Source organism: Varanus komodoensis, unplaced genomic scaffold (genome assembly GCF_004798865.1).
Source record: "Varanus komodoensis strain SLA01 unplaced genomic scaffold, ASM479886v1 scaffold1, whole genome shotgun sequence".
Lineage (NCBI taxonomy): Eukaryota > Metazoa > Chordata > Lepidosauria > Squamata > Varanidae > Varanus > Varanus komodoensis.
The window spans coordinates 85356276-85379894 of record NW_025335268.1 but is presented as its reverse complement, the minus strand read 5'-3'; the positions used below and the strand labels follow the sequence as shown (position 1 = coordinate 85379894).

At 44.4% G+C, this 23619-nt stretch overlaps 1 protein-coding gene across 1 annotated transcript in view; it reads left to right on the top strand.

Moving 5' to 3' along the window:
* The window catches only part of GABRA5 (gamma-aminobutyric acid type A receptor subunit alpha5), a 69304-nt gene that overhangs the window by 10057 nt on the left and 35628 nt on the right, over positions 1-23619 (top strand). The window contains exons 2-4 of the mRNA XM_044449835.1: positions 3359-3480; positions 8913-8980; positions 9338-9558. Coding sequence (XP_044305770.1) covers positions 3359-3480; positions 8913-8980; positions 9338-9558 — 411 coding nt within the window. The remainder of the gene's footprint in view (positions 1-3358; positions 3481-8912; positions 8981-9337; positions 9559-23619) is intronic.

Genomic DNA, 23619 nt, shown 5'->3' with positions numbered 1-23619 from the left:
GACTTCTGTTGCCTGGTCAACACATGTGATAGAGGGAGAACAAGCAGCAAAGGAAACAAGGAAAGGGGGGTAAAAGGAGGAGACACGCAGGAAAAGAGAAGGTAAAGGCCTAAGAAGGCAAGGGGTCAAGGAAAAAGGGAGTGGTCCACAGGCAGCTAGAAGGAGAAAGGGGAACTGGAAAGAGGAAGGTCTAACAGGACAGGCCAGAAATGACAAAGGTAAGGGGAGGTCTCCATTCATATATTGATCTGAAGTAAGCAGTTAGAACATTGGTGTACGGGTCTCTTGAGCATCTTTTAATGAAGAGATGTCAAACTTCTTTCAGCTGAATTCTATTTTTGGTAAGGGTGGTGGTGAATTCCAATAGTGGGGGGAAGGGAGAAGGGCCCAAGCCCTCGCATTTTTTATCTTGCTGCTCTTACTGCCTGTGACTGCAAGAGGGACATTTCATTTTTTTAGAATGGGGAAATAAACTGCAAAAGCCAGGAAACCATTGCAGAGGGTAGGGAAGCATGATTTATCTGGTGATGTTGAAATGGAAGCTTGATCATCTGGAGACTGCAGAAGGCCCCGATTTGGCTTCTAAGCCTGAGTCTCAACATCCTTGTTTAACGTGACAGAAGCTCTGACTTATATTCCTATATATTGTGGTAGTTCTTTTCTGATAACAGGGCTTCTTTTTAACTTATTGGATATTTACCATAATATTACTTGGGGCATCATGTTATACATAGTGCTGCCAATCTGGATACTTGCCATTCTCATTTGCTTGTAATTAAGAGGGCTAATATTTATGCTGGTGATGTGCCTGCAACAGCTATTCGGCATGTCCTATTTCCTACTCCAGCCCAGATGCCACGTTTCTTGTCTATTTTAGGAATGGCTATATGGGGTTGGTAGTCTGAAAACCTGACTTCTAGTATGGTTTTGCTCAGTGTATGCTTCAATAGTATATACTATTTTTGCTCTACTGCTGGATTAAAATTGTGTTAGAAACTTTGTGTAGCTGATGTCAGAATTTGACCCTATGGGTGCAACTTCATTAGCATGGATTGTTGATGGCAAGCAGCAGCAATTTAGGAAGCAACTCCTTTGATATAGAGGCTGCTAATCTTTAAGTTAGGGCAATGCCTTTTTCCCATTTACTTGACTCAGAGTCTTGTGACTAACCAGCAGTGCTACCTAAGACATTCTGCTTCTTGAGGGGAAGGACAAGATGGCAGCCCTTTCACATTCCACACACAGAAGCCAGTTGGACTGGCAGTGGAATCTTACTTCAAGACTGGCTCATGGTAGCATCATCCACTACACCCGAAGCTACAAGCTAGTTTAAGTGAACAAGGGACATTGTATGGCATATTAAGTTGAGTCCTCCAATGCAGGAGAACAACCAGGGAATTCGGGAGTGACAGACGGGATGCTACTATTGCTGTCACCTGGCATCTGCTGCCTGAGCTGGTTGCCTCACTCTGCTTTATGGAATAGCTGGCCCTGCTAGGCAGGCATGAGTGTAGCAGGAGAGAAGAAAGTGCAGGGACAGCGGTGGGGAGCCTAAAAAACACATGGTATGACTTGATGGGAAATCAAGCAACCAGAAAAGTGTTGGTTTTCTTTTAATCATTCTGCATGAAGAAGGGGACTTATCCTATAGAGATTAAAAAGAGACAGGCTGTCACAGTGGGGCATAAAACAAACCAACCAAAAACAAAACCAACCAACAAAAAGAAACCAGTTTTGACTTTACATACATGCTGGTGGTGATGGTGGCAGTGGTTTGTCATGTACAATCTTAAAGGAGTCATTCTTCCCCTCTCATAATACTAGAACCTGGGAATATCCAACAGAGCTGAATAATGAGAGATTCAGGATAGATAAAATGAAGTACTTCTTTACACAGTGTATAGTGAAGCAATGCAATTCAGTACCATGAGATTTCATGATGATAACCCAACTTGGATGTCTTTAACAGTGTGTTAGAGAAATGCATAGAGATCTTGCTATTGATGGCTACTATTCATGATGTCTATATGTTACCTTCCATATCAGAGACAATATGTACCCTCTGTACACTCCTTGCTAGGGAACACAAGCAGGAACCTCGTTCTGTATGTGGCTACTTCAAAAACATCTGGTTAACCACTGAATGTTGGACTTGATAGGTCTTACTTTGGTCAGGTCCAACACAACTCTTCTTATTTTCTTGCAAATGCATCATTTTAAACTGCATATGTGGGTTCATATGATTGCGTTTGCTCCATATAATATCTACCCTTCACACAGAGCATTAGTACATCATAGAGAAGGTTTCTTTAGCCTAGCTCTGTCCCTGGCATGCTAGATTTCTGTGTCTAGGGAAGAACATTCAGTCATGTGAGCCACACTTGCCATTCAAAATATTACTGTCAACAAAGAAGTTAGCATCTCATCTGCACTTTATAGATGACAAGATGAATAAGTAGAGAGGTGTATTTCAGCAGGAAAGGTGTTCAAAATTGAAGGGGTAAAGGAAGCAAATTGCATGGAGAAGGCCTTAGAGTGCAAAGATTTGTCAAAATTCTTTAGCACAGAGAAAGGGGGATTAACATGTGATATGCTGCCTATCTTCAAATATCTGAAAAGCTATCACATAGAAGATGGAACTCATCAGATGTTCCAGAGGGTAAGACCTGAACCAGTTTCAAAACAGAAGAAAAGGGATTTCAACAAAACATTAGGAAAACTATTCTGGTTGATATGAGGTAGTGGGTTTTTAAGGCATGTGTTCATGGCCACCTGTCAGGTATGCTGTACCAGCAGAGCTCCTACACTGATGGGGATTGCAGAATTTAATGACCTTTGAGATCACTACCAACTCTAGGATTCTGTGGTTTCTCATGATGGTAACAGGGGGTAAGTTAGATGGCCATACTCCCAACTACCATTCATTCATCTGAATGCCTCCCCACCCCCCATTCTAACCGTCTGAAATGCCTCTCCTAAGGCTGGTTACTGACAGAAAAAGCAGGCTGATACTTTTGGTCTTTTGCCTTTAGCCCTGCTTGCCACTGGAATGTGGTCCCCAGGCACTTCCTTGACATTGCATTGAACCCTTGAGTTGAAAGAGGCTCCCCACCCCTGAATTAAGTAAAGGTGTATGTGGAGGGTGGTGGGGGGGATGATGTGAAAGCAGCTAGGTGAAAATGTATGATGAAGGCAGAAATCTTTTACACAGGGAGTAAGCCACTCTTAAATAGCTTACTCCCTGTGTAAAAGATTTCTCTTAAAATTACATTTTTCTTCACTCCTCCTTCAAAAGTTCTTCTCTGTCAAGTCTCCCAATCTTTATTGATGTTGTCTCCAACTTTCGCCCTTTTAACAGCTTCTCACAAATGCCAACAGCTTCAGGGAAATATGATACCAATGATAACATCACGATATTCACCAGGATTCTGGATGGCCTGCTGGATGGGTATGATAACAGGCTTCGCCCAGGCCTGGGAGGTAGGCTACATGTTCCTACAAGTATACATCTTATTGTGTAACAGGAAAGCAGGGTATCTTTTCAGTGGTGGCACCCCAGTTCTGGAATGTCCTTCCCAATGAGATGTGCTTGGAACCCCCATTAAATATTTTCAAATGCCATATGAAATTATAATTATTATGCCAGGCAGTCTGATTTTTAAAATGCTTTGACCTTTAGTATGGATTTAATTATGACTATTTTATTGTTCGTATTATGGTTTTATTGCATATTTTAGATGTTTTGATGTACAGTCAAACCTTGTCTTTCACAGGTTGAACTTTCATGGATTTGGTTATTTCTGAGTTTCAGTGCACTAAAGAACTGCGGTCTGCACACTCTATTTGGGGATGCCATGCGCATTGTCTCAGTCCTACCCAGCCTCACTCATGTGCTTTGTCTCTCAGTGGGCACAGAGACTCTAGAGATATTCACGGTTTTTCTCTCGAGATATTTGCAGTTTTTTCATTTTCATGGGGGTCTTGTGACCCTAACCCCGCAAATGTGGAGGGCCAGCTGTAGATACTTTAGTGCTTGTAGTTGCTGCCACTGCCTGAGAATCTATTGAATGGAGTGGAGAGGGATCAGAAATGTTTTGAATGAATGAATGAATGGTTTCTGGAAGAAAACTTAATACAACATGCAGTTTTCTCCCAGTAAGGCAGGGACAGGGAAGACCTCTGCTCCTTCCTGTACCTCTCATTGGTGGAGTGAAACTCCTCCATGCTGCATGCAAAGCAAAAACTCAAAGCAAAAACTCAAACTCCCCTTGGTGCTGATGGAGGCTTGTAAAAGGGGAACATTTGTGGCGAGGAGAGAAGGACCAGCTGATCCTTTGTTGCTCTGACTTTTCCTGCTTCATGTAGGCTTTAAACAATACCTGACTGATACCAGTGGTGGCTCCTCGGAAGTTTTCTTGCAGCAGAGGGCTGACATGACTATACATAAGGGAGTTGGTGTGTATAGGAGTTATTGAGAGAGAGAATGGGGCTTGGGCAATCATGCTGGGGACACATTTCAGCAGATGGGGGGGGAGTCTCTCCATTGCTGCCTGGCAGCCCATGATGTGCTTGCTTAACACCAGTTCACCTCTCAGGCTGAAAAACATCCCCCAGCCCTGCAACAGGGGATGAGCCTGAACTTGGTCAAGGGGGAGCAGAACTCTCCCCCCATAACTCTTTGTCCCCCTTTTCTTTTTGCATGTTAAAAGGTTTTAAAGTCAGAGTTGAAGTCCCTGTCCAGAGACTTGTAATGTGTCACACTATGCTCAGGACAGTCATGGAAAAGGCAGATCCCCTCCCCTCCTCTCCTCACCGTGTGTGTGTGTGTGTGTTCATTGACCTATCAAGGAGATGGGAGAGTGGGAAATGGTTTGGTGGAGTGACTGACCCAAAGGCACCCAGTGAGCTTCCTGGCTGAGTGAAGACTGGAACCTGAATTCCCCGGGCCTTCACTCTGGCCTGCTAACCATTGCACTGGCTCTCGGCATCTAAGCCTCAAGCAGTAACATTTGCTTGATTGTATCCAATATTTATAGCCCATCTTTAATACAAATGTTCAAGGAAGACTTCAAGCCCATCCCAAAGAGGGCTGGGGAGGGTGAATCCACAGTGAAGGAGCGACTCCATCCAAGGCTTGGGTGTGCTTGTGCTGATAGGACATGTCCTTTTTGCCCTTGGAACACCCAGTGGTGGAGCTCCAAGAAAGCAGAGGCTTCCATCAGTGAGAAGCCTTGAAAGGATGGCTCTCCCTCTCTGTCCATGGACTTCCATAGCCATGGATGTAGAGGGAGATCTGCATCCTCCCGTGGCTACTGAGATCCCCTCTTTCATGGACCTTGGACCTCAGGTATTTCATTGTGCTTCAAGGGATGCACCAGGCTGAAGTTCAGGCTACTTCTACAGGGGAAAGATGGCTGGTCAGTGCCTTATTCAGTACCTTTCTGGCAGAGGGAGCTGCTCTCTCATCTTCATCTGATTCAGAGGGTGCTACTTTGGCAGAAGGATCTTCGTCCCAGCCTTTCAAAAAGCACTGACAGTTAAATTAGGTGAGGGCGCCTTAACAGACCAGTTACGTCCTCTAGAGGGGTACAGAGAACCAAGCTGACCATGCTTTAGGTTTTGTCAGCATCCCTAATCTTTGGCATTAGTTCATCAGCAAGACAACACCTTTTCATTCCCCACAATGGAGAGAATTTAGCTAAAACAGCTTACTTGGAGCTATTTAAGATCTGCTCTCTGCATAACATGATTTCTACCTTAGCGTTGCCTGCTGCACCTTGACTTACCAGCACTGACTGGATTTTATCTGCTTTGTGTTTTTACTTTGTCTACTTGACCAAACTCCATCAGATTCTATTGGTGTCCCCTGAAAGCCTCAGATATCCATGGGACAGATCATGCTCATAGGATTTAAAATAATATTTCTAAAAATGGAACAAAATAATAAAATGGTGCCAGCCATAACCTATCAGAGACCAACTAAATACAGCATTTAAGGACCACTTAATGCCTTGGTAACCAAATATTTTTAGTTGGTGCTTACCATCCACTGAAATAAGTACTAGTTGGTTAGACATACTGAGAGAGCTCCACTAACAAGGTGCCACCATGGAGAAGGCCCTGTTCTTGATAGCCACCTGCATCACAGGTGGGTATCCTGACATCTTCCAAATATTTTAAAGCATACCTCTTATTAGCCCCACTCAGCATGAGCAATGAGCACTGGATATTGAAGTTGTATTCCAAATTGTCTAGTGGGTACAAGTTTTTCTACCGATACATCAGAAGGTGGGAGCATCCAACTTCTGGCCTCCATCTTCTTACCCACTTGCTATACATACACGCATACTACAGATCTACTGAGGTCTTGTCCTTAACTGAACTGTTGGTATTACATCATTGTGTCTGTTTATCTTTATTATTGTTATTGATGGATATTTCCACCTTTTGTGCTGCACTGTGAGTGTTTGGTCCTAAAAGTTGTTCTAAAAATATTGTAGATAGATAGATAGACAGACAGACAGACAGACAGACAGATAGATAAATAGGCCAGTGTGGTGTGGTGGTTAAGAGCATGGGACTGGGACTCAGAGGATCTGGGTTCTAGTCCCCACTCAGCCATGGAGCCAACTGGGTGACTTTGGGCCAGTCACAGGCTCTCAGCCCAACCTACCTCACAGGGCTGTTGTTGTGGGGATAAGATGGAGGAGGAGATGTAAGCTGCCTTGAGCCCTTTGTAGGAAAAAGACAGGATATAAATCACAGTATAAATAAATAAATGTGAGTGTGCATGCGCACACACCCACACATACTGTCCTATTCTAGTATGAATGAGTGAAGTGTGCTTCTAATTTTAATTCATAAATGCTAAAGAGTACTTATCTGTAGGAGAGGTTCTTTCCTTTCATATCTGGAAGGAAACATTGAGCATGCCACCCATCTGCTTCAGTTAATTGTGTGCTATCACTTGCATCACAAAATGGTACAGCAGGCAGATCCGTTATCTAGGTATCTGACAGTGGCAATATGGTGTGAACCAATGAATATTACATTTCTCTCAACTATAGGAATAGTCAAGTGCCCCCACAGTTTCTAAAGATGTACAAGATTTTATTTTGGCTGGCAAAATGTTGTGGTGTAAAATTGGCCAGCTTTAGCCATATTACTGAACTGCATTGAAATCATTGGTGAAATTTCTCTTTATCTTCATGGCCCCACATTTATTTTTAAGCTGCCATTCTATGAAGCCAGAATGAATAGGGCCAGGGGGAACTCTAATTTGTGCTGAAAAAGATGTGCCAAACCTTGATTGAAGGACTGTAGGTCAGAGAGACATGAATTGATAGTTAAGAGTAGAACCGTACCAATGCTTCTAAATGCAACTACCTTGTGAAATTGCATGCTGCAACATGTTTTAATTTTACCATTCAAGTTTTTTTCAAAGCAATGCGAAGAGATTACTTTAAAATCAAAGCATCGACACTTCAGTGATTCATAGGAACTGGGCACTAATACAGGTGCACAGGCACCTGGCCTATAAAGCTATCCCGTCTATTTCAGTTATCCATGATTTATTTATTTCAGTGAAGGGGACGACTCCTTGTCGGCCCACTTTTATGCGCAGAGACATCGCCCATCTGTGGAAGTAGTGTACACACAAAGGCATACAGATGCTTGGGCCCAGTCCCGTGCCAAGAAACAGGCACTTACTCCCTGTGCCGTGCAGGACTTCCCCTGCACTGCTCTTGTAGGCTGCTTTTCTACTGCCACTTATTTCTATACTTTTGTGACATACATTGAGCACCAAAACACGTTTAGTGCTGTAGTTAGCACCAGCTAGTGCCAATTCCAGGTTTTTGAAGGCCCTTAGATCAAACAGCCGCAGTGGGCTCCCTGACTTATCTTTGCACAACCATTGTCACCATTTGCATCCTAGGAACTCATCCTCGTCTTCATCCGTGCTGCTGCTTGCTTGCTTGCTTGCTTGCTTGCTTGCTTGAGAGGCAGCCAGCCAGTGAGCAAATACCTGCATCGGTTCCTCCTCCTCCTCAGCATTGTCTACACCAGAGAAGGAGGCAGGTAAACAGGCAGGTTGTAGTGGTGAAGAGCAGAAGGTCCAGAGGGCCTTCCTGGGGGACTTCAGCAGGTGACCAGTCAGGCCTGCTCTTGATGGCCCCACCTGGATATGGTAATTGCTCAGACATTTTATAGCATTTACCAAGACAGACAGGATACCACTGGTGGATGGAAGCACGGCTTGGCATGACAGTAGCGAGGATGTTTCTACAGCAGCTTCCACAGCAGGGATGGGGTTAGGGTTCAGGTTTTTCCCCCAAGGGGTAATCTGTCAATGGCTGTGCACTGACGTGGTTAAAGTGAGGCATGGGCAAGAACAGAGCCAAAGTGTGTAGGGCCACCCCACTCCCCTCTCATACATTCCTATCACCAACTTTACCCTCCATCTCTCCTCTTCCTCTTCTCTACTGAGCAGGCTGATTGGGGATGAGGGGTGGATCACTCCTACTAGAGGTCATTGGAACCTAGGAGGCTGGCTTGAGCCATTGGTCCATCCAGTCTGGCATTGTTGACAATGATTGACAGAGGCACTCTGGAGTTTCGGACAGCTTTCCCAGTCCTGCGTGGAGATCCTAGGGCTTGAGCCTGGGAATGTCTAAATGAAAAGCATGTGCTCCTTAACAGAGTCATGGCCCCTCTCAGCTGTGACCCCTTCCTTGGTGCTGAACAGATTGCTTGTGGAGAGTTTTTGAAATTAAGCTAAGGAGTGTAGGTTGCAGACTCTTCTTTGGACACCCCTCAACTTCATTATTGCTATAAAATTAGTTGCTTCCTCGTCACTTCTGAGAACTGATACAACCATGGTTGATTTACTGTCTGTATTTCTTTTGCTGTAGAAAGAATAACTGAGGTGAAAACAGACATCTATGTCACCAGTTTTGGTCCTGTGTCAGACACTGAAATGGTAAGTGCCACTCTGAAGGCCAAAACAGACATTATTTAAAATCTGTGTGCAAGAGTTTTGCCTTTTGTCCTCACTTTTACGTTAGGCACAGGCTTCCTCATTTAGATTGGGACCCTAGTGTGGAAGGTTAGGGCTTTTTAGGATCCAGATCAGCCCCCCCCCCCCCCCCCCCCCCCCAACATCTACTGGGGAGTTAAAATGAGCCAAAGTCATATCTGCTAAATGCAGGTTTCAAGTAATACGTATCTGTTTTGGCCCACATACTCTAAATATCTCCTGCTTTTGTCCTTTGAGTGAATGTGAGGTCTGATCCATTCCTATGAACTACATCTCTACCTTCTCTTTATTTTATACCAGGAATATACCATTGATGTTTTTTTCCGACAAAGCTGGAAAGATGAAAGGCTTCGGTTTAAAGGCCCGATGCAACGTCTGCCTCTGAACAACCTCCTGGCCAGTAAGATCTGGACTCCAGACACATTCTTCCATAATGGGAAAAAATCCATTGCCCACAACATGACCACTCCCAACAAGCTCCTGCGCCTTGAGGATGATGGGACCCTTCTCTACACAATGAGGTGAGGCTGCCACTTGAGGTGAGACCCCTTCTGAGCCTCATTTGGTCCTCCTTTGCCAAGCCCCGTGAGTCTTCCCAAGTGAGTCAAGGAAAAATCTCTTACACATATTTATGAGAAATATCAAAGGAAAGTGGGAAGCCTAATCACGATATACAAGTAGCAATTAACGTGCAGCTTTTGAACAATGCTGCTTTTAAAAAAGATATTCTCTGAAGAGCAAATGATTCAGACCTTTTTCTTTCTTTGCTCAAGCAGATGGATATGTTGCTAGCATAAGTATTCAAAGCTAATCTGCTGATTTTGATCTAAGCTGGATGCCTGATGGCTGGATCTGTCACTGGTTTGGTACATCTTAAACAATCAAAGCACAGAACTTGCTTGTTTGTTTTTGCCATCCTAATTTAATTAAAGAGGACTTAAGGCTAAAGCTGTAGCTGGTGTAGGGAAAAGCATGATTTTAGCAGGCACTTGTTCCCAATTGAGTGAGAGCTTCATTTTAGTCTTCATGAGTTTGACAGGAGCCAGACCTTTCAGGGACCTGGTTCTCTTCTGATCTAGCAATTTCGGAAAGAAATGCAGTGGCACTGCAGTGACATCAGTGTTGGCGATGGTGGAGCATAAGCTCCCACATGGCCTGATTATTTTGATTCTCATTGCAAATAAATATTCAGTAATATCAAATTAACGAAGAAATAAAATTTGCATTGAAAGCCGGATCCCATGGGCAAAAGTTCAAAGGATGGTTGGGGAGAAGTGGAGTGATTGACAATGGTGGCAAACTGCAAGCTCTCCTCCTCCCTCCTCAAGTCACAATGAGTGGAACTCAAATTCCAGTGGTTTGTTCTTGGCTCACTCAGAATTTTCCTGTGCTGCTGCATCCCATTCCTCCCTGGGAGGTTGCTTATCACCAGTAATGGCTCCAAAGGAACCGGTGTTGGGTCATGACGAAGAGACTGAGGTACAAATCCGGAAGGCTCCAGTTCAAATGTTGCCTCTGGCAGAAACTTACTAGGCAGCCCTAAAGCAAGCTTCTCTCTTTCTCCCACCCCTAATAATACTGACATGGGAGATCTTTTACAGGGATTGCAGAAAGATAATGCCTGTGACACACTTTATAGTACTTAACAGTTGCACGGTGCTTCCAAGTGTTCAGATGGAAGCACCATGCAATTGTTAAGTACTACAAAGTTCTGATGGGAGTCATAGCAAATTTTGCAGGAGACAAGTGCAGTTTTCATTCTTCCAGCTGTGCCCTCCTTGGCCACAGCATTCCCATGCCCCTGATTTTCCTTTGCTTCCTCCAACAGTCAGTCAGCATTCCATGGCTATGTCAAGTCACTGCTGGCATGTTTCGGGCCTTCCCTGCCTTGGATCTCACCCCTAAAGATATTGAGAGCCAGTGTGGCCTGGACAGAGCGCTAGGCTTGGGCTCAAGAGATGCAGGTTCCAGTCTCCACTCGCCCATTAAGCTCACTGGGTGACCTTGGGCTAGTTGCTCACTCTCAGCCCAACCTGCCTCACAGGCTTGCTGTCCTCAGTCGAGAGCTCTAAGCGGCTAGTTTTGGCCGTAACCCTTTTGCGGACTCCTTTGCCTGCCACTCAGATGTGGCCCCTGAAAGCTTCTCCAAAATGGAATCCAGCCCTCGGTGTGAAAAAGGTTTGGAAGCCATGGGCCAGAGGATCCCGGTAAGGTCCCCTCTGTATCCTCACATGTGTTCTGGGACTTCGGGCCACTCTGGATCCTGCGTTAGGGCTCCTGAAGCTCCTCCCCTTTCCCCACAGCCTCCTGGGTCTGCCTCCTTCCAGGTTCCCTTCACTGTGGCAGTGGCTCATATTGCAGCACTGGAACAGCACCAGGACATGGGCATCTCAGCACTTCTTTTGGTCCACCCATGCCTATATTCAGCCAAGCCAACCGAGCCGTGGTCCCATCAGGGAGCCCTCCAGAGCCCGACTCCTTTGTCCGAAGAACAGAAAGATACAAAAGGACTCTCGTTTGAAAGATACACATTAACGCATGTGCAGAATTAAAAGAATAACAAAGAATAAAGCCAGCTAAAACCATTACAGGAATGTGGTGATTGCATGACCTCGTAACCCATGCCCATTCCCAGTTCCTTCCTGGTCTCCTTCCTGTGGATTATCCTTTTGTGAGTACATTGGTGGCTAATAAGGCCTGAACAAATGAAGTTAGATATACTGAAAAGTGCATGGCAGGAGGTAGAGGGAATAATAAGGTAGCTTCAAAGGAAACTGAAGCATTAGACTTGCTTTAAAACTTTCTGCTTTGGTTTCACTCCAGACTCCAGTTTTTGATTTCCAAAATCTTTGTTCATATAGAAGAAAAGCATCTCAATCAAAAATCAAGACATTGCCTGTGAATACTCTGTCCAGGGCTGGTGGAAGTGATGGCTAGGTTCCTGCTGACAGCCCAGAGCCCAGCAGTGCCATTGACAAGAGAGCCCCACCTCCTCACCACTTGAACCTGCTTGTTCACTTGCTTCTTGCTCTGGCCTGGACAATGGCATGGGCAAGGAGAAAGGAAGCAGGAGATGCGTCTGCTGGCTTGCTCACTGACTCCCTGCCTGTCAAGCAAGCAAGTAGTAGCAAGGATGAGAAAGAGTGTGAGGAGCAAGAGTAGATGGTAAGAATGGAAGGAAGGAGCTGTTTGAGGGGACTGGCCCAAGGATCCTTAAGAACCAGGAACCAGCCCCAACTCTGGCTGTCAGTGTAATAGAGGTAGGATGCAGAGGAGGATAACTCCGGGACTCTTTTCAGGACAAGAGAGAACCCAAAGGTTGATGGACCCTCCTTGCTCTGAGATGCAGAATAGCTGAATGGGTTTTTCTATTGTGCATGGTAAATCAGAACAGAAGAAGCTAGAGAATTACTAAAATAATTACGCAGGGGCTGGATCCAATTTCCCTTTCCCTTGATGGAGAATTTCCCTTCATGCTAGCACCTTACATGTAATCTTTTCAAGATGGGTTGCATTCCTATTTATTTATTCATTTATTTATAATGGCCAAAGTGGTTTACAGCAAAAACTGAATGTAAGACATAAAAACTGTTACTGAATGTAAGGCATGAAAAGTTGACATACAAACAAGTAGCATGCAAAACAATTAAAAACCAGGAGCATACAAAATAAGTAACATACAAAATAGAACCTCTTGAATAGTGTTGTCCAGAGTGGGAAACAAAGAGGGGGTGGTCTTCCTAAAAGATGAAATCCTATCAACGCAGAAGGGGAGGGCGCTGTGTATGCTGAGAGAATGGAGTCTAGATGCCAGCTGGGACATGGATGAGGGAGAAAAACTAACAGAATTATGTGTGGTTTAAGTGAAATCGAGATACAGCTTTAGGTAAAAATGAACAATTGGGTCTGAGGGCCACCTTGTACCTGTGAAAGTTAAGGCAGATCATATTGTAGGGCCGGGGTTTGTGTAGAGGGTATGGTGACTGGGAATGTGGTTTTCAAAATTAGAAATGGAGAGTCCTGGCAAGTTTGAAGGTTTAGTTGCTGAATACATACCACACAGAGACTGCAGAGCGGATTTGGGACCATGGTTAAAGGCTATAGCTTATCAAGGTGCTTCTGGACCTTCATGAAGGTTTGAGAAGACATAGTTATGCCATCATCTTGTGGTAGTTCTATGTTGCTGGCAGGTATATTCTGATAGAGGAGATGGCTAGGCCTTTTGTTTTAAGCAATAGGAAGAAGTCCAGAATTACTGCTATGTCTCAGGATGCTGGGCTGCTAGAACTTTTGCCTGAAACCTTTTCCACTTTGCTGCATAAGAAATATAAGTAGATGGTTTGTCAGAGGCCATGAGTACTGCTAGTAGACTGCAGCAGAGAATTTTGAGTATTCTCTGTGGCGATCTGGATTTTGGATCCTTCTGTTGTTCATTGAAATAAGGTCTGGTCTGTAAGAAAAGTGGAAGAATGTGTGCTTGGAGAATAGGAAGAGTGGTGCAAATGGTGATTGTTTGAGTCACCAAGAAGTGATCAAGATACAGATCTTGTTCACCACCTTTAGGATCCTTAGAAATGGAGGGAAAATGCAACTTAGGCACAACCATCAGTGCACAAGGAAGGCATTTCCAAGAAAAATAGAATTGTGACCCACACTGATACCGAAATGGTGGCACTTGGAATTCCAAGCATTCCCATTTCTTGAATATTGTTTTGACGACCTCTGTGTGAAGTTTCTACTCAAGTGGGGATGCTCCTGACCTACTGAATATATCAGCCAGGGGATTGGTTGCTCCTGCAAGGTGAATGGCTGTTGGGGTGAAGCACCAGTCCCAGAGGTTGAAGGTAAGGTTGAGGAGCAGGAATGACTCTGTGATATAGCAAGTGGCACTGGTAATATCTGTTTCTAATTAAAAGCCAAGAGAGGCTTTTTATCTTGACTGAACTTTGTTTGTTGGAGCTCAAGGTAGAGTTGGACCTATGCAGGCAGAAATGTGCATCACCAGGCTTGAAGGAGCTTATTCCCAGGTGACTCTTGTCTAAGATGGTAGCCATGCCATGCAAGTATAACTGTGAGACTTTCTGAGTGCTTTGTTTTCAATGTCTGGGCTGAATGATGGAATGTTCATTCAGAGGCTTAACTCCTCTTAGAATACATGATAGAAAAGCAGGATCCTTCTCTTGCCTGGGATTGTGACTATCAATTTTGCTTGGGCTTTGACATGATGAGCTCCAGAACTGACTGCCGTGCCACTGGTGGTGTCCGTGGAATGAGTATGTTCAGCCAGCCCAGCACCACAGTTGGCTGCATGCTGAGATACCACAGCCCAGCAGCCACAGGTCAGCTGCTAAGAGGCTCCCAGAATCACTCTTCCTTTGTTCTTTCTTCCTTTGTTCCTTTCCCTGTTGCAGCCTGCTAATTACCTGCCTCCCACTCTGGCTGAGGCAACAATAAGGATGAAAGTGGTAGGTCCACTTCTCCTAAAATATAGTCTTCCAAGAGTGTGTCCTCAGGGTCTGAATCAGAAGTGGAAGAAGAGGGCAGCTTGGGGTTCTTAGCTGAAACGCCAGAGAGGAGGGTGAGAACCACAGCATGTGTCCACTCTTGAACAAGTGGAGGTGGATAGGTGCAGGCTTAACATTATTAGTCCAATTATATGGCATCAGAATAAAAGAGCAGATGAAAGGAATAGCATCAGGCATTCCTGCTGATCATTCCGCAGACTGCATGAACCCTGAAGGTGCAGTCAGCAACTGTGAGTTGGGAAGTGTCCTCTCCTACCTGCAGGGAGATTCACCTGATGAAGAAGAACAGGAGAGCCAGAACTGCAGTTCCCAGCAGAGCCAGGCAGAGAACTGGAGGCTTTGGCTGACAGCCTTTCCTTGGAGCACTCAGAAGAGCCACTTGGTTCCTCCTGGGGCATCCCTGAACCTCCTCAGATGCAGCAGTCAGAGCCTGAGACTATTGGCCCTGCTGCATTGCAAGGGATCGGATGTGAGCAGCAGAAGTTCCGGTGGAAGGCACAATTTGGGGCTTCCTGTGAAGACAACATGCTGACCTGATTAACCAGCTGTACTGCCTCACAATCAGCTAAAATTAGCCCAGGTGAAGCTATATTGCTGCTGCTGTTGCAAAAAAGTATTTAAACTCTTTCACCTTGTTTCACCTTGTTCTACTGGACCTGCCAGATTCCTAGACCTTTGGCTGCCAACCTGGACCACTCTCTGGACACTCCTGACTGGCTGGGAATGTTTGGAATCATGGATCCTGCAGACTTGTTTTGGGACCACTTTGATCCAGCCTGTGGACTGAAGGAAGTATGGAATGATGCATATAAAATATTGCAGCTTGTTCAAAATGAGCTCAGCCAGGAGCGGTTCATTTTCAGGAATGCGTTCAAATATTTGATCTCCCATTTGATGTGTGAAGTGGTACAGCACAGCAAGGATACCCGAAGGTTGCCTGCTGATGATGTCTGTTGTCTTTTAGCACAATCTGATCTGTTAAATGAGTGTTTCCTAAAGTGGTGCATTGAGCATCTTAGCAGAGAAGTGCCAGGAGGTCTGCGGTGAGACTTAAGAGCTGCAGCAACTGTAGGTGTACTCGTGAAATCTGACGGAGACTGTATGGGCAGCAAAGCCCTGATGAAACAGAATGGAAAACAAAAGATGCATCTTTAATTTGCAGGCTTGAAGCACATGCAGCTTGCCCCCTCTTGTCAGTTTAGTTGCATTTCTTCACTTCCTTCCCCCTCAACCCAACATTAATGATGGACATAGCTGAATCTCTTTAAAACCCTGCATAAAAGCAAACCTGGGTTTAACTGATCATACGATTGCATTAAAACATGCAATGCCCTATCAATGCACTCATTGAAAGACACACGAAAGACTCTTAATATCAGTTATGTATCAGGGATTTTCTTCAGTGTTTTCTCAATGTTCAAGTGTGCATGAGCAAAACACCATACAGGATACAAGTACTGATCCAGTGAAGTGCACAATCACATCAAGATTCTTCCTTCTTGCATCCTCCTCCACTCCCTCCTCCTCCTTTTGTTTCGCAGTATTTTATCAACAGGCCCATGCACACTGGGACCAGCAGAACATGGTAATATTGATGCAGTGGTGTGCACAATCCCATCAAAACTTGCTGATTCCGCGTCTTCTCGTCTTGTAGTATTTTATCAATATGCCCAAGTGCACATGCTGATCAGCAAAACATGGTATAAGATGGAAAGACCAATGCAGGGATGTGTACAATCACATCAAGAAAGATACAAGTGAACAGAAGGAGCTGAAAGCACTGGCAAGCTGTCCGTGGCCAGTACTCTATACAAAGTCTGAAAATGAGAAATGGAGCAGCGGAGAATCCCTACTGCATCGCCTCTGCTTCGGAAACAAGTGAGGAGTATTCAAAGCTGCAAGAGCTGAAGAACAGGAAATTCGGATGAACAGAACTGGCAAAACATCCCTAATGCCAGTACTAGGTGCTGGTTCTGTTGCCCAGTTTCCATTCCCTGAAGCAGGAAATCTTAACTTTGCCAGCTTCCCCAGAGGGAAGTCTTAACTCATGTTGTATGTGCCCAGTGAAGAAAAGCTGATTGGGCTGATATATTTAGACAAGAGAAAAGCAAAATAAACATGATGGCGTGGAAATTTAAGAGATGGAAATGGGATGCCCTGCTTAGCCTTTGCACTGGTGCACTTGACACAGAAAAAGGTTGCACAACCTTAACTGTGTGTGCATTTGCAGACTTCCTCTTGGCTTGACTTTTTTCACAGGCAGTCTGTGAATACAGGAGTGGGGGATTCCACTAGTCCCAAGTCTAGCAGGAATGAATTGAAAAAACTCCTGATGAAGATGAAAGTGCAGAGGGAAGAGTGCAGCTGAATGTTAAGAGAACGTACACAAGAATGACAGAACTGTATTGTCAGCAACGGATAAATTGAATTTGTGAAAGATTTCACATACCTTGGCTCATTCACCAGTCCAGAGGGAGAGTGTCGCCAAGGAATTTAAGGAAGACTGAGAAGTGGGTGGGCAGCAATGAAGGAACTAGAAGAGATCAACAAGTGTAGGGGGTTTCATTGGGGGACAAGGCCAGTATTGTCCGATTGTATTCTCAGTCACTATGTGTGAGTATGAAAGCTGGACAGTGAAGAAAACCAACAGGAAGGGCTTTAGTTCCTGATCCAAAGGCAGGCACACAACATGGGGAGAAAGCATCCAAGGGCCTCCAGTTTGGATCAAGGCTTAAAGTCCTCCTGCCCACCGATGTTTTTGACCCAGTTACCCATCCGTTATCCTGACTAGGTATTTATTTATTTATTTATTTATTTATTTATTTATTTTTAAAATCTGGCATACAGGACCTCAAGATGAGAATGATGTTGTGTCTAATTTAGACCTGGCAGCCTGCTTTAGGAGCTGAGGTTTGGAGACAGAACAAACATACAGCAATTCTAAACCGAGATTTTCTTCTACAATCCTTTCCGTCTTGAGATCAGCTAGGGTGCTCACTTACACATTGCCAAACAAGAGGAAACACTGAATAAAATACACCCATACCGAGATAAAAGTGAACAGCAATTTGCATGTGTAAATTTAACTTTTAGTGAAGTAGAAATACAAGGCATCTCCCTATAGTTGAGAGAACTGACCACGTGGCCTTTAGGCCTGTGCATCCTTCTTAGGGTTCCTCTGCCAGCTCTGCAAATTAAAGAACTGCCTTAGGCAAAGTAAGTCACTCAGTCATCCTCAGATTTGTTTAGGATTGGGCTGCATAGCTCTCAGAGATGTGGTGCGGGATGCGAGGGCTGAGTCCTTTGAAAATGCCATGTTGGGGGGCTATGGATGTTCCACCCACGATGTTGCACCTATGATGATAAATGCAAGCCCTCTTGATGCAGCAGCATTGGTCATTTTCACAAAGCACATGTGAATCAAGCTATGGCTGCTTTTAGTATGAGATAGAGAAAAAGAGAGAACTCCAACATAAATCATTAAAAAAAGAAGTCTATGGAAAACAAATATGTTTATGAGTGAATTGAGAATTTGATTTAACTAGAGAACTGACCCATATTTAGTTATCTAGTGAACATTAATAAGCTACATTTTCAACTAGATGGAAGTATTAGTTTGGTTGCTAATACAGGTAATATAGATAGGTAACATGAGTTTACGATTGTGTATTTCATTTTTGCCCCTAGAGGGAAGCATTGCCTGCAGCTAAATTTAGAAGGAGCTCCTTTCGCAGAGAGTGAGATGTGTGCGAGTCTAACAGCCCTCTGTCTGATTGGTGTGAAGCAGCAGAGTATTGTATAGCTATATAGCTACAGTGTCAGAATATTGTATAGTTTTACATGAGTGTACACACACGGGGTGCTGGTAATAAAGATATGCTTCTTGTCCGTTATGATAGATTTATATAAGATACAAGAAATGAAACTGAGAAGGAAGATGTTAAAAATGTTCTGTATAAAGAACATTTTAAATTTACATTTAGGTCAAGAATGAATATGTAGAACTTTGCAATACAATTTTCTTTGTAATTTTCTTTCTTTGAAAGACAACTTCTTTCTTTGCAATTTTCTTTCGCAATATAAAAGGAAAAGATTATAACTCATTGAGCTACAGAATGAAGAAGCAAAGTAATGCTTGGATGAGCTTTAAATAATCTCTGGCCCAATTATCTCGGAATTTGCCAAAGGACAGGGATATAGTTGCGCTCTATATTATTATGTATTTCTTAGATTTATATCTCACCTTTTTTCTTTTGAAGAACTCAAGGTGGCTTACATCATTCTCCTCCTCCATCTTAACCCCACAACAACAACCCCGTGAGGTAGGTTGGGTTGAGAGTCTGTGACTGGCCCAAAGTCACCCAGTTGGCTCCATGGCTGAGCGGGGACTAGAACCCAGGTCGTCTGAGTCCCTGTCCCAAGTTCTTAACTACTACGTGACACTGGCTCTGGTTTCACAAGTGGACCCTTTTCTGCTTCCACCGGTTCTCTCAGGACACTTTGAAAATGCCTTTGGCAGGGGTGAGATGGGCAAAGAGGAAATAACTTAATTTTGAGGGCTTAGCGATTCAGTTTCTCATCAGCTTTCCCTTGGTCCTATCGTACAATCCACACAAAAGTTCTCTCCAATGGAGCACCAACTCAACTGCCTTTTTTCTTGCAGTAGCAGACAACGGTCTAACTCTGCAAGCAAATAGCCAAGCATTCCATGCCAGGTTCAAATAAAAATGCCCCAGCAATTCAATTTGATCAAGCTGGTTGAAATGGAGTGTAATAAGGAAGATACCCACTTGATGGCAGCACAGCCTTGCCTTTGGTCACACTGACTGGGTCCTCTATTAATAGAAAAATATATTCCATTAAGGCTTGCTTAGTTTGCTTCATGTCTGTCCGTCTGTACACATAATGTACAGAGTCAGGTGTGCCTCAGTTTAGACTCTCTCAACACATTTCATAGAAAAGGGATAGGCATTGTAGTGTTTACTGGCTATGAGCATGCATTAGTGTGGAATTAAGGAGCTATTTTTAGTGCTCCTGTACCATGGGATAGCTTTTATTCCCTTAAAAAACAAGCAAACCAAACCTTATCTTAATTTTAAATCTGGTCTGTTCTTTTCGAAGACAAACTAGCATGCCAGATGTTTTCCCTGCACAGCTGTATAATCCCTTGTAGATTCTAATGGTGACTCGCCCAGCTGCGCTTTAATAAGCACAGCCATTATTATTCCCATCGAGAGCTGCTTCCGCTGAAGCTCTTTTCTTTAATCAGCAGGTTTTGGGTCCAGCTTTGTTATTAGTCTTTTGATAGTACCTGATGCAATCTCTGAGAAAGAGAATGAGAAGGCCCACATGGGAGGAAACATAAAAAAGCTTGAAATAAAACTAGTTCCATGAATGTGTTTATGCACTAAATTTGTTCTTGGAAACAATGTTCAGGCTTGTGAGGAGTAAGGACTGAGCTCATCTTTATCACAAATTCAGAGACAGAACAGAAGAAAGATGTACTGCACAATATGACTTTTATATCTTGATTATTAATATTTAGTGTCTATGGCAGGCAGGAGATGATGAAGTGGTCTTTTGAACATGGGACTGTGGGTTTTTTAGCATGGGTTGTATGGGCCATACAACCCAAGCCAGTGCTGTATGTATGATCATGGAAGTAGGTCCATTCAGTTCAATGGAGTCATCGTAGAGTTGTAACTGGAAGGCATGCCATCTTTGCTGCTGCCTCTGCTTGTTTGGCAAAGGAGTCCACATCAGATGCTATCGGAAAAGGCCCTTGGAAAAGGCAGGGAACTTTTCCTGGGATACTCCTGTGCTGCAGTGGAAATGAGTAGTAGGACTGAACTGATAAACCATATGTTCTGAAGCCTGCTTCCTTAATGGTGAAACCATGAGAATTGGAGGCCATTTATGATAAAATATCAAAGAGTAATTGTAGGAGCTAGAAATGTTGTCACATCAGTGTCTAATGCATCACATTCATCTTAGACTTGTGGTGAGCATGTGTTGTTCCATAGAACAGCAAATTTTGTTCTAGTTTTGACTAGGAAGTTGGATTTTCTAGTACATTTTGAATTGAAAACATTTCCAGTAAAATTCCCAGAGTCTGACTGTTACCTAGTCAAGGGTGTGTGAGAGCAAAATTCCTCAGATCTTCTGCAGGATATGTATAGTATCTGTTAATAAACAGGACACTTTTTTGAAATGTTATGCATAATCTCTAATAGACCTTGGGGAATGTGCATATCTTGACTGAATATTGCACATTATCTGGGCATTATGCATACTCTCCAACAGGTCTTCAGGAATAGGCAAAATGCAACAATGGGGTTCAAGGAAACAATCCTAAGATCTGCAGCAGAGCCCCACATGTCAGACTCAACTCCAAGTTATGCTTTATCGGCAGGAGCCAACAGGACAGAAGTAGCAGGGAGATAGGGCTGCCTGCATTTTTGCTCAAAATCCCCCCCCCCCCGCTGCTGCCCACCCCAGTTTAGTCTGGCTCAAAGCTGCTGTAAATGTTTTCACAGGTCAGGGACATGGTTTAGGACTGATAAGCCTTTGGATCCCACTGATTCTTAGTTGCTCTCCTTCCCACTAGCACACTCCAAAGTAGCCATTTCCCACCTGCTTACAAGGTCAGTGTTCAGACCTTAGAGGATCAATGGTTGGGAAGGTCCGGGAGAGAGCTCCAACATCAGAAAAGAATGAAAATAAAGACTCCAAGATTGGAGCTTTAAGAGCAGAGCGGTTCCCCCCACCGAAAGGTCCCATGACCCCACATATGCTGCCTCAGGGCCTCTGCTGAGCAGCCATAGGATCACTCCTTAAATGCTGTAGTACAACACACTCCACATTTTAGCTGGACATCATGCTCACTCCCTGTCGTGCTGGCAGTTGCTTCCGCTAGCAGAGCACGGACATGGGATGTTGCCCAGTGCATGTTTTTCATGGAAATCTTTCCCTCAAGAAGAATCCCCACTCACCTCACTGATTTGACCATCTGCAGACACCAATGACTAGTTATTGGCTGCAGTCTGCTGCTGGCCCTGCATAAATGTAGTGTGCAGCAAATGATTTGCAGAAGCGATCGTTGATGGTTGTGTGACTACAATGAATGCACAGCTTTCCTTCTTCATAGGAAGGGTAGCAGCCCCTCCTGGGCTGCTCTAAGGATTTTGTAGTAGCCTCTCAACAAAGGTCATGCAAGTTGTGGGCTTTAAAGGGATGGCCTGAGCACATTCATGGAAGACAATGCTATCAAGTTGTGTTTGTTTTATTGTTGTGTTAATCAAGGTTCTTTATGACTGCAAGGCACCTGGGCGCCATTTGTCCTAATGGAAGGCAGGCTACAGATCAACCAGTCATGACTGACTAGTTGTCGTGACGGCTATGCATCGCCTCTCGTATGGAGGCAGTATGCCTCAGTATACCACTTGCCGGGGAACTTGAGCAGGAGAGTGTACGCATCCATCATGTGGGCTCCGCAAAGGTATCTAGAGGCCCACTGTGTGCTGGGCCAGCAAGGCCTTTCTCTGATCCAGCACAGCCCTTCTTACGTTCCAAAATGCATCCTTCCAGATGGTACGCTTTTCGTACTGGCCAAGAGTTGTAACAACAAACCAATGAGATTCAGAAGCAGATCCAGGAATTTAGCAAACAGATTAGTATCTGTGCATTTGCATGCATTCCATTGTATAGAATATTTTGATTTAGGACAGCTGGCAGCAAAAGAAGAACAGGGCTCATGGTCCTTTAAGAAACTCTACCCACACGGGGGTTTCAGGGAGGGTGGCTTCTTATGTGAGCCAATGGCAGCCAGTGATGGTGAGAGGAGCTGGGAGAATATGTGATGGCAGCAGGACCTTATGGGAAATGTTCTACTGCTACATGTTTCAGAAGGGGAATTCAGCATAAGGAAGCTGCTTTCATATAATTTTGCCCTGACTGGTGTGCTCCATGTGTTTCATGGACTCCTTTTCTTTTAGTCTTCCTGTATGTGGTTTGCAGCCAGTTCTTGTGGTTTTGTAGGGCCTTGGTGTGCTCTTTCTACATCAGTAAGATAAAGCAGAGTTTTCCAACCTTTTTGTCTTGGTGGACACATCCATTTCTCAAAAGGCAGATTGCTGTGACTAAACACAAAATAACTCTCAAGAACAAGCACAAGGCAGAGTTGGTGTAGGAACTCCAAAAGGCAAACTCACTTTTTGAAAAACCCCATATTTTCTGCACAGATGGCTGAGGCTCAGGGACAAGCAGCTTGGCCAAGAAAGCCACCTGGGGCCCACAGGCATCCTTGGAAGTACAGATGGAAGTACAGACAGGCACTTTGCTTTGCAGCATCTGAGCCTCACGGCTAGTTTCTTGTTTTGAATTAGAAGCATCTTAAACAATCAAACAGAAATCACGGCTGGTCAGGGAACCTGGTGGGTGCCAAGAGTGATATCCGGGGGCATCGTGGTGTCCATCGGCTGTGCTTTGGCTACCCCAGGACTACAGGATTTGGCTCAGCTCTCATAGCAAAAGTCTGCCACAATGACAGTGATAAATTACCCACCGTACTGAAGGAGACACCTGCTAGCCCTAGTAAAAATAAGACTTTGCCCACATGCAGCTACTGCTGTTTGAGGGTGTTGAAAGCACTTGTCAAAAGTACACAGCACATACAAATAGTAATTAAGCCTCATCACTGTCCTGCAGTAGCAAAGGAGGAAGGATCGCTTTTTCTAAGTATGGAAACTTGCACAGACTATGGTTATGAGAAAGAAAGGCGCTGGAGCTCCAAATACAGAATTCAGAGTGCTTGTGGCATGGCCGTGCTCCTGGGCAGCCTAGAAAGGAACTCTGGAGCAAAGATGGGGAAAAGCCAGAAGAGAGGCAGGATAGCTATAGTCCAACAGGTGCTGCGCACTTCCTCAAAGGAGGCCTAAGCAAGCTTGGCCAGGTGGAAGCCCTTAAGGTGTAAGAAGGAACGCTGGCCAAGAGCAAAGCAGGGAAATGAGATTAGAAGAGCGTGCACAAAATATGAGCAGCCACTAAAACATGAAAAAA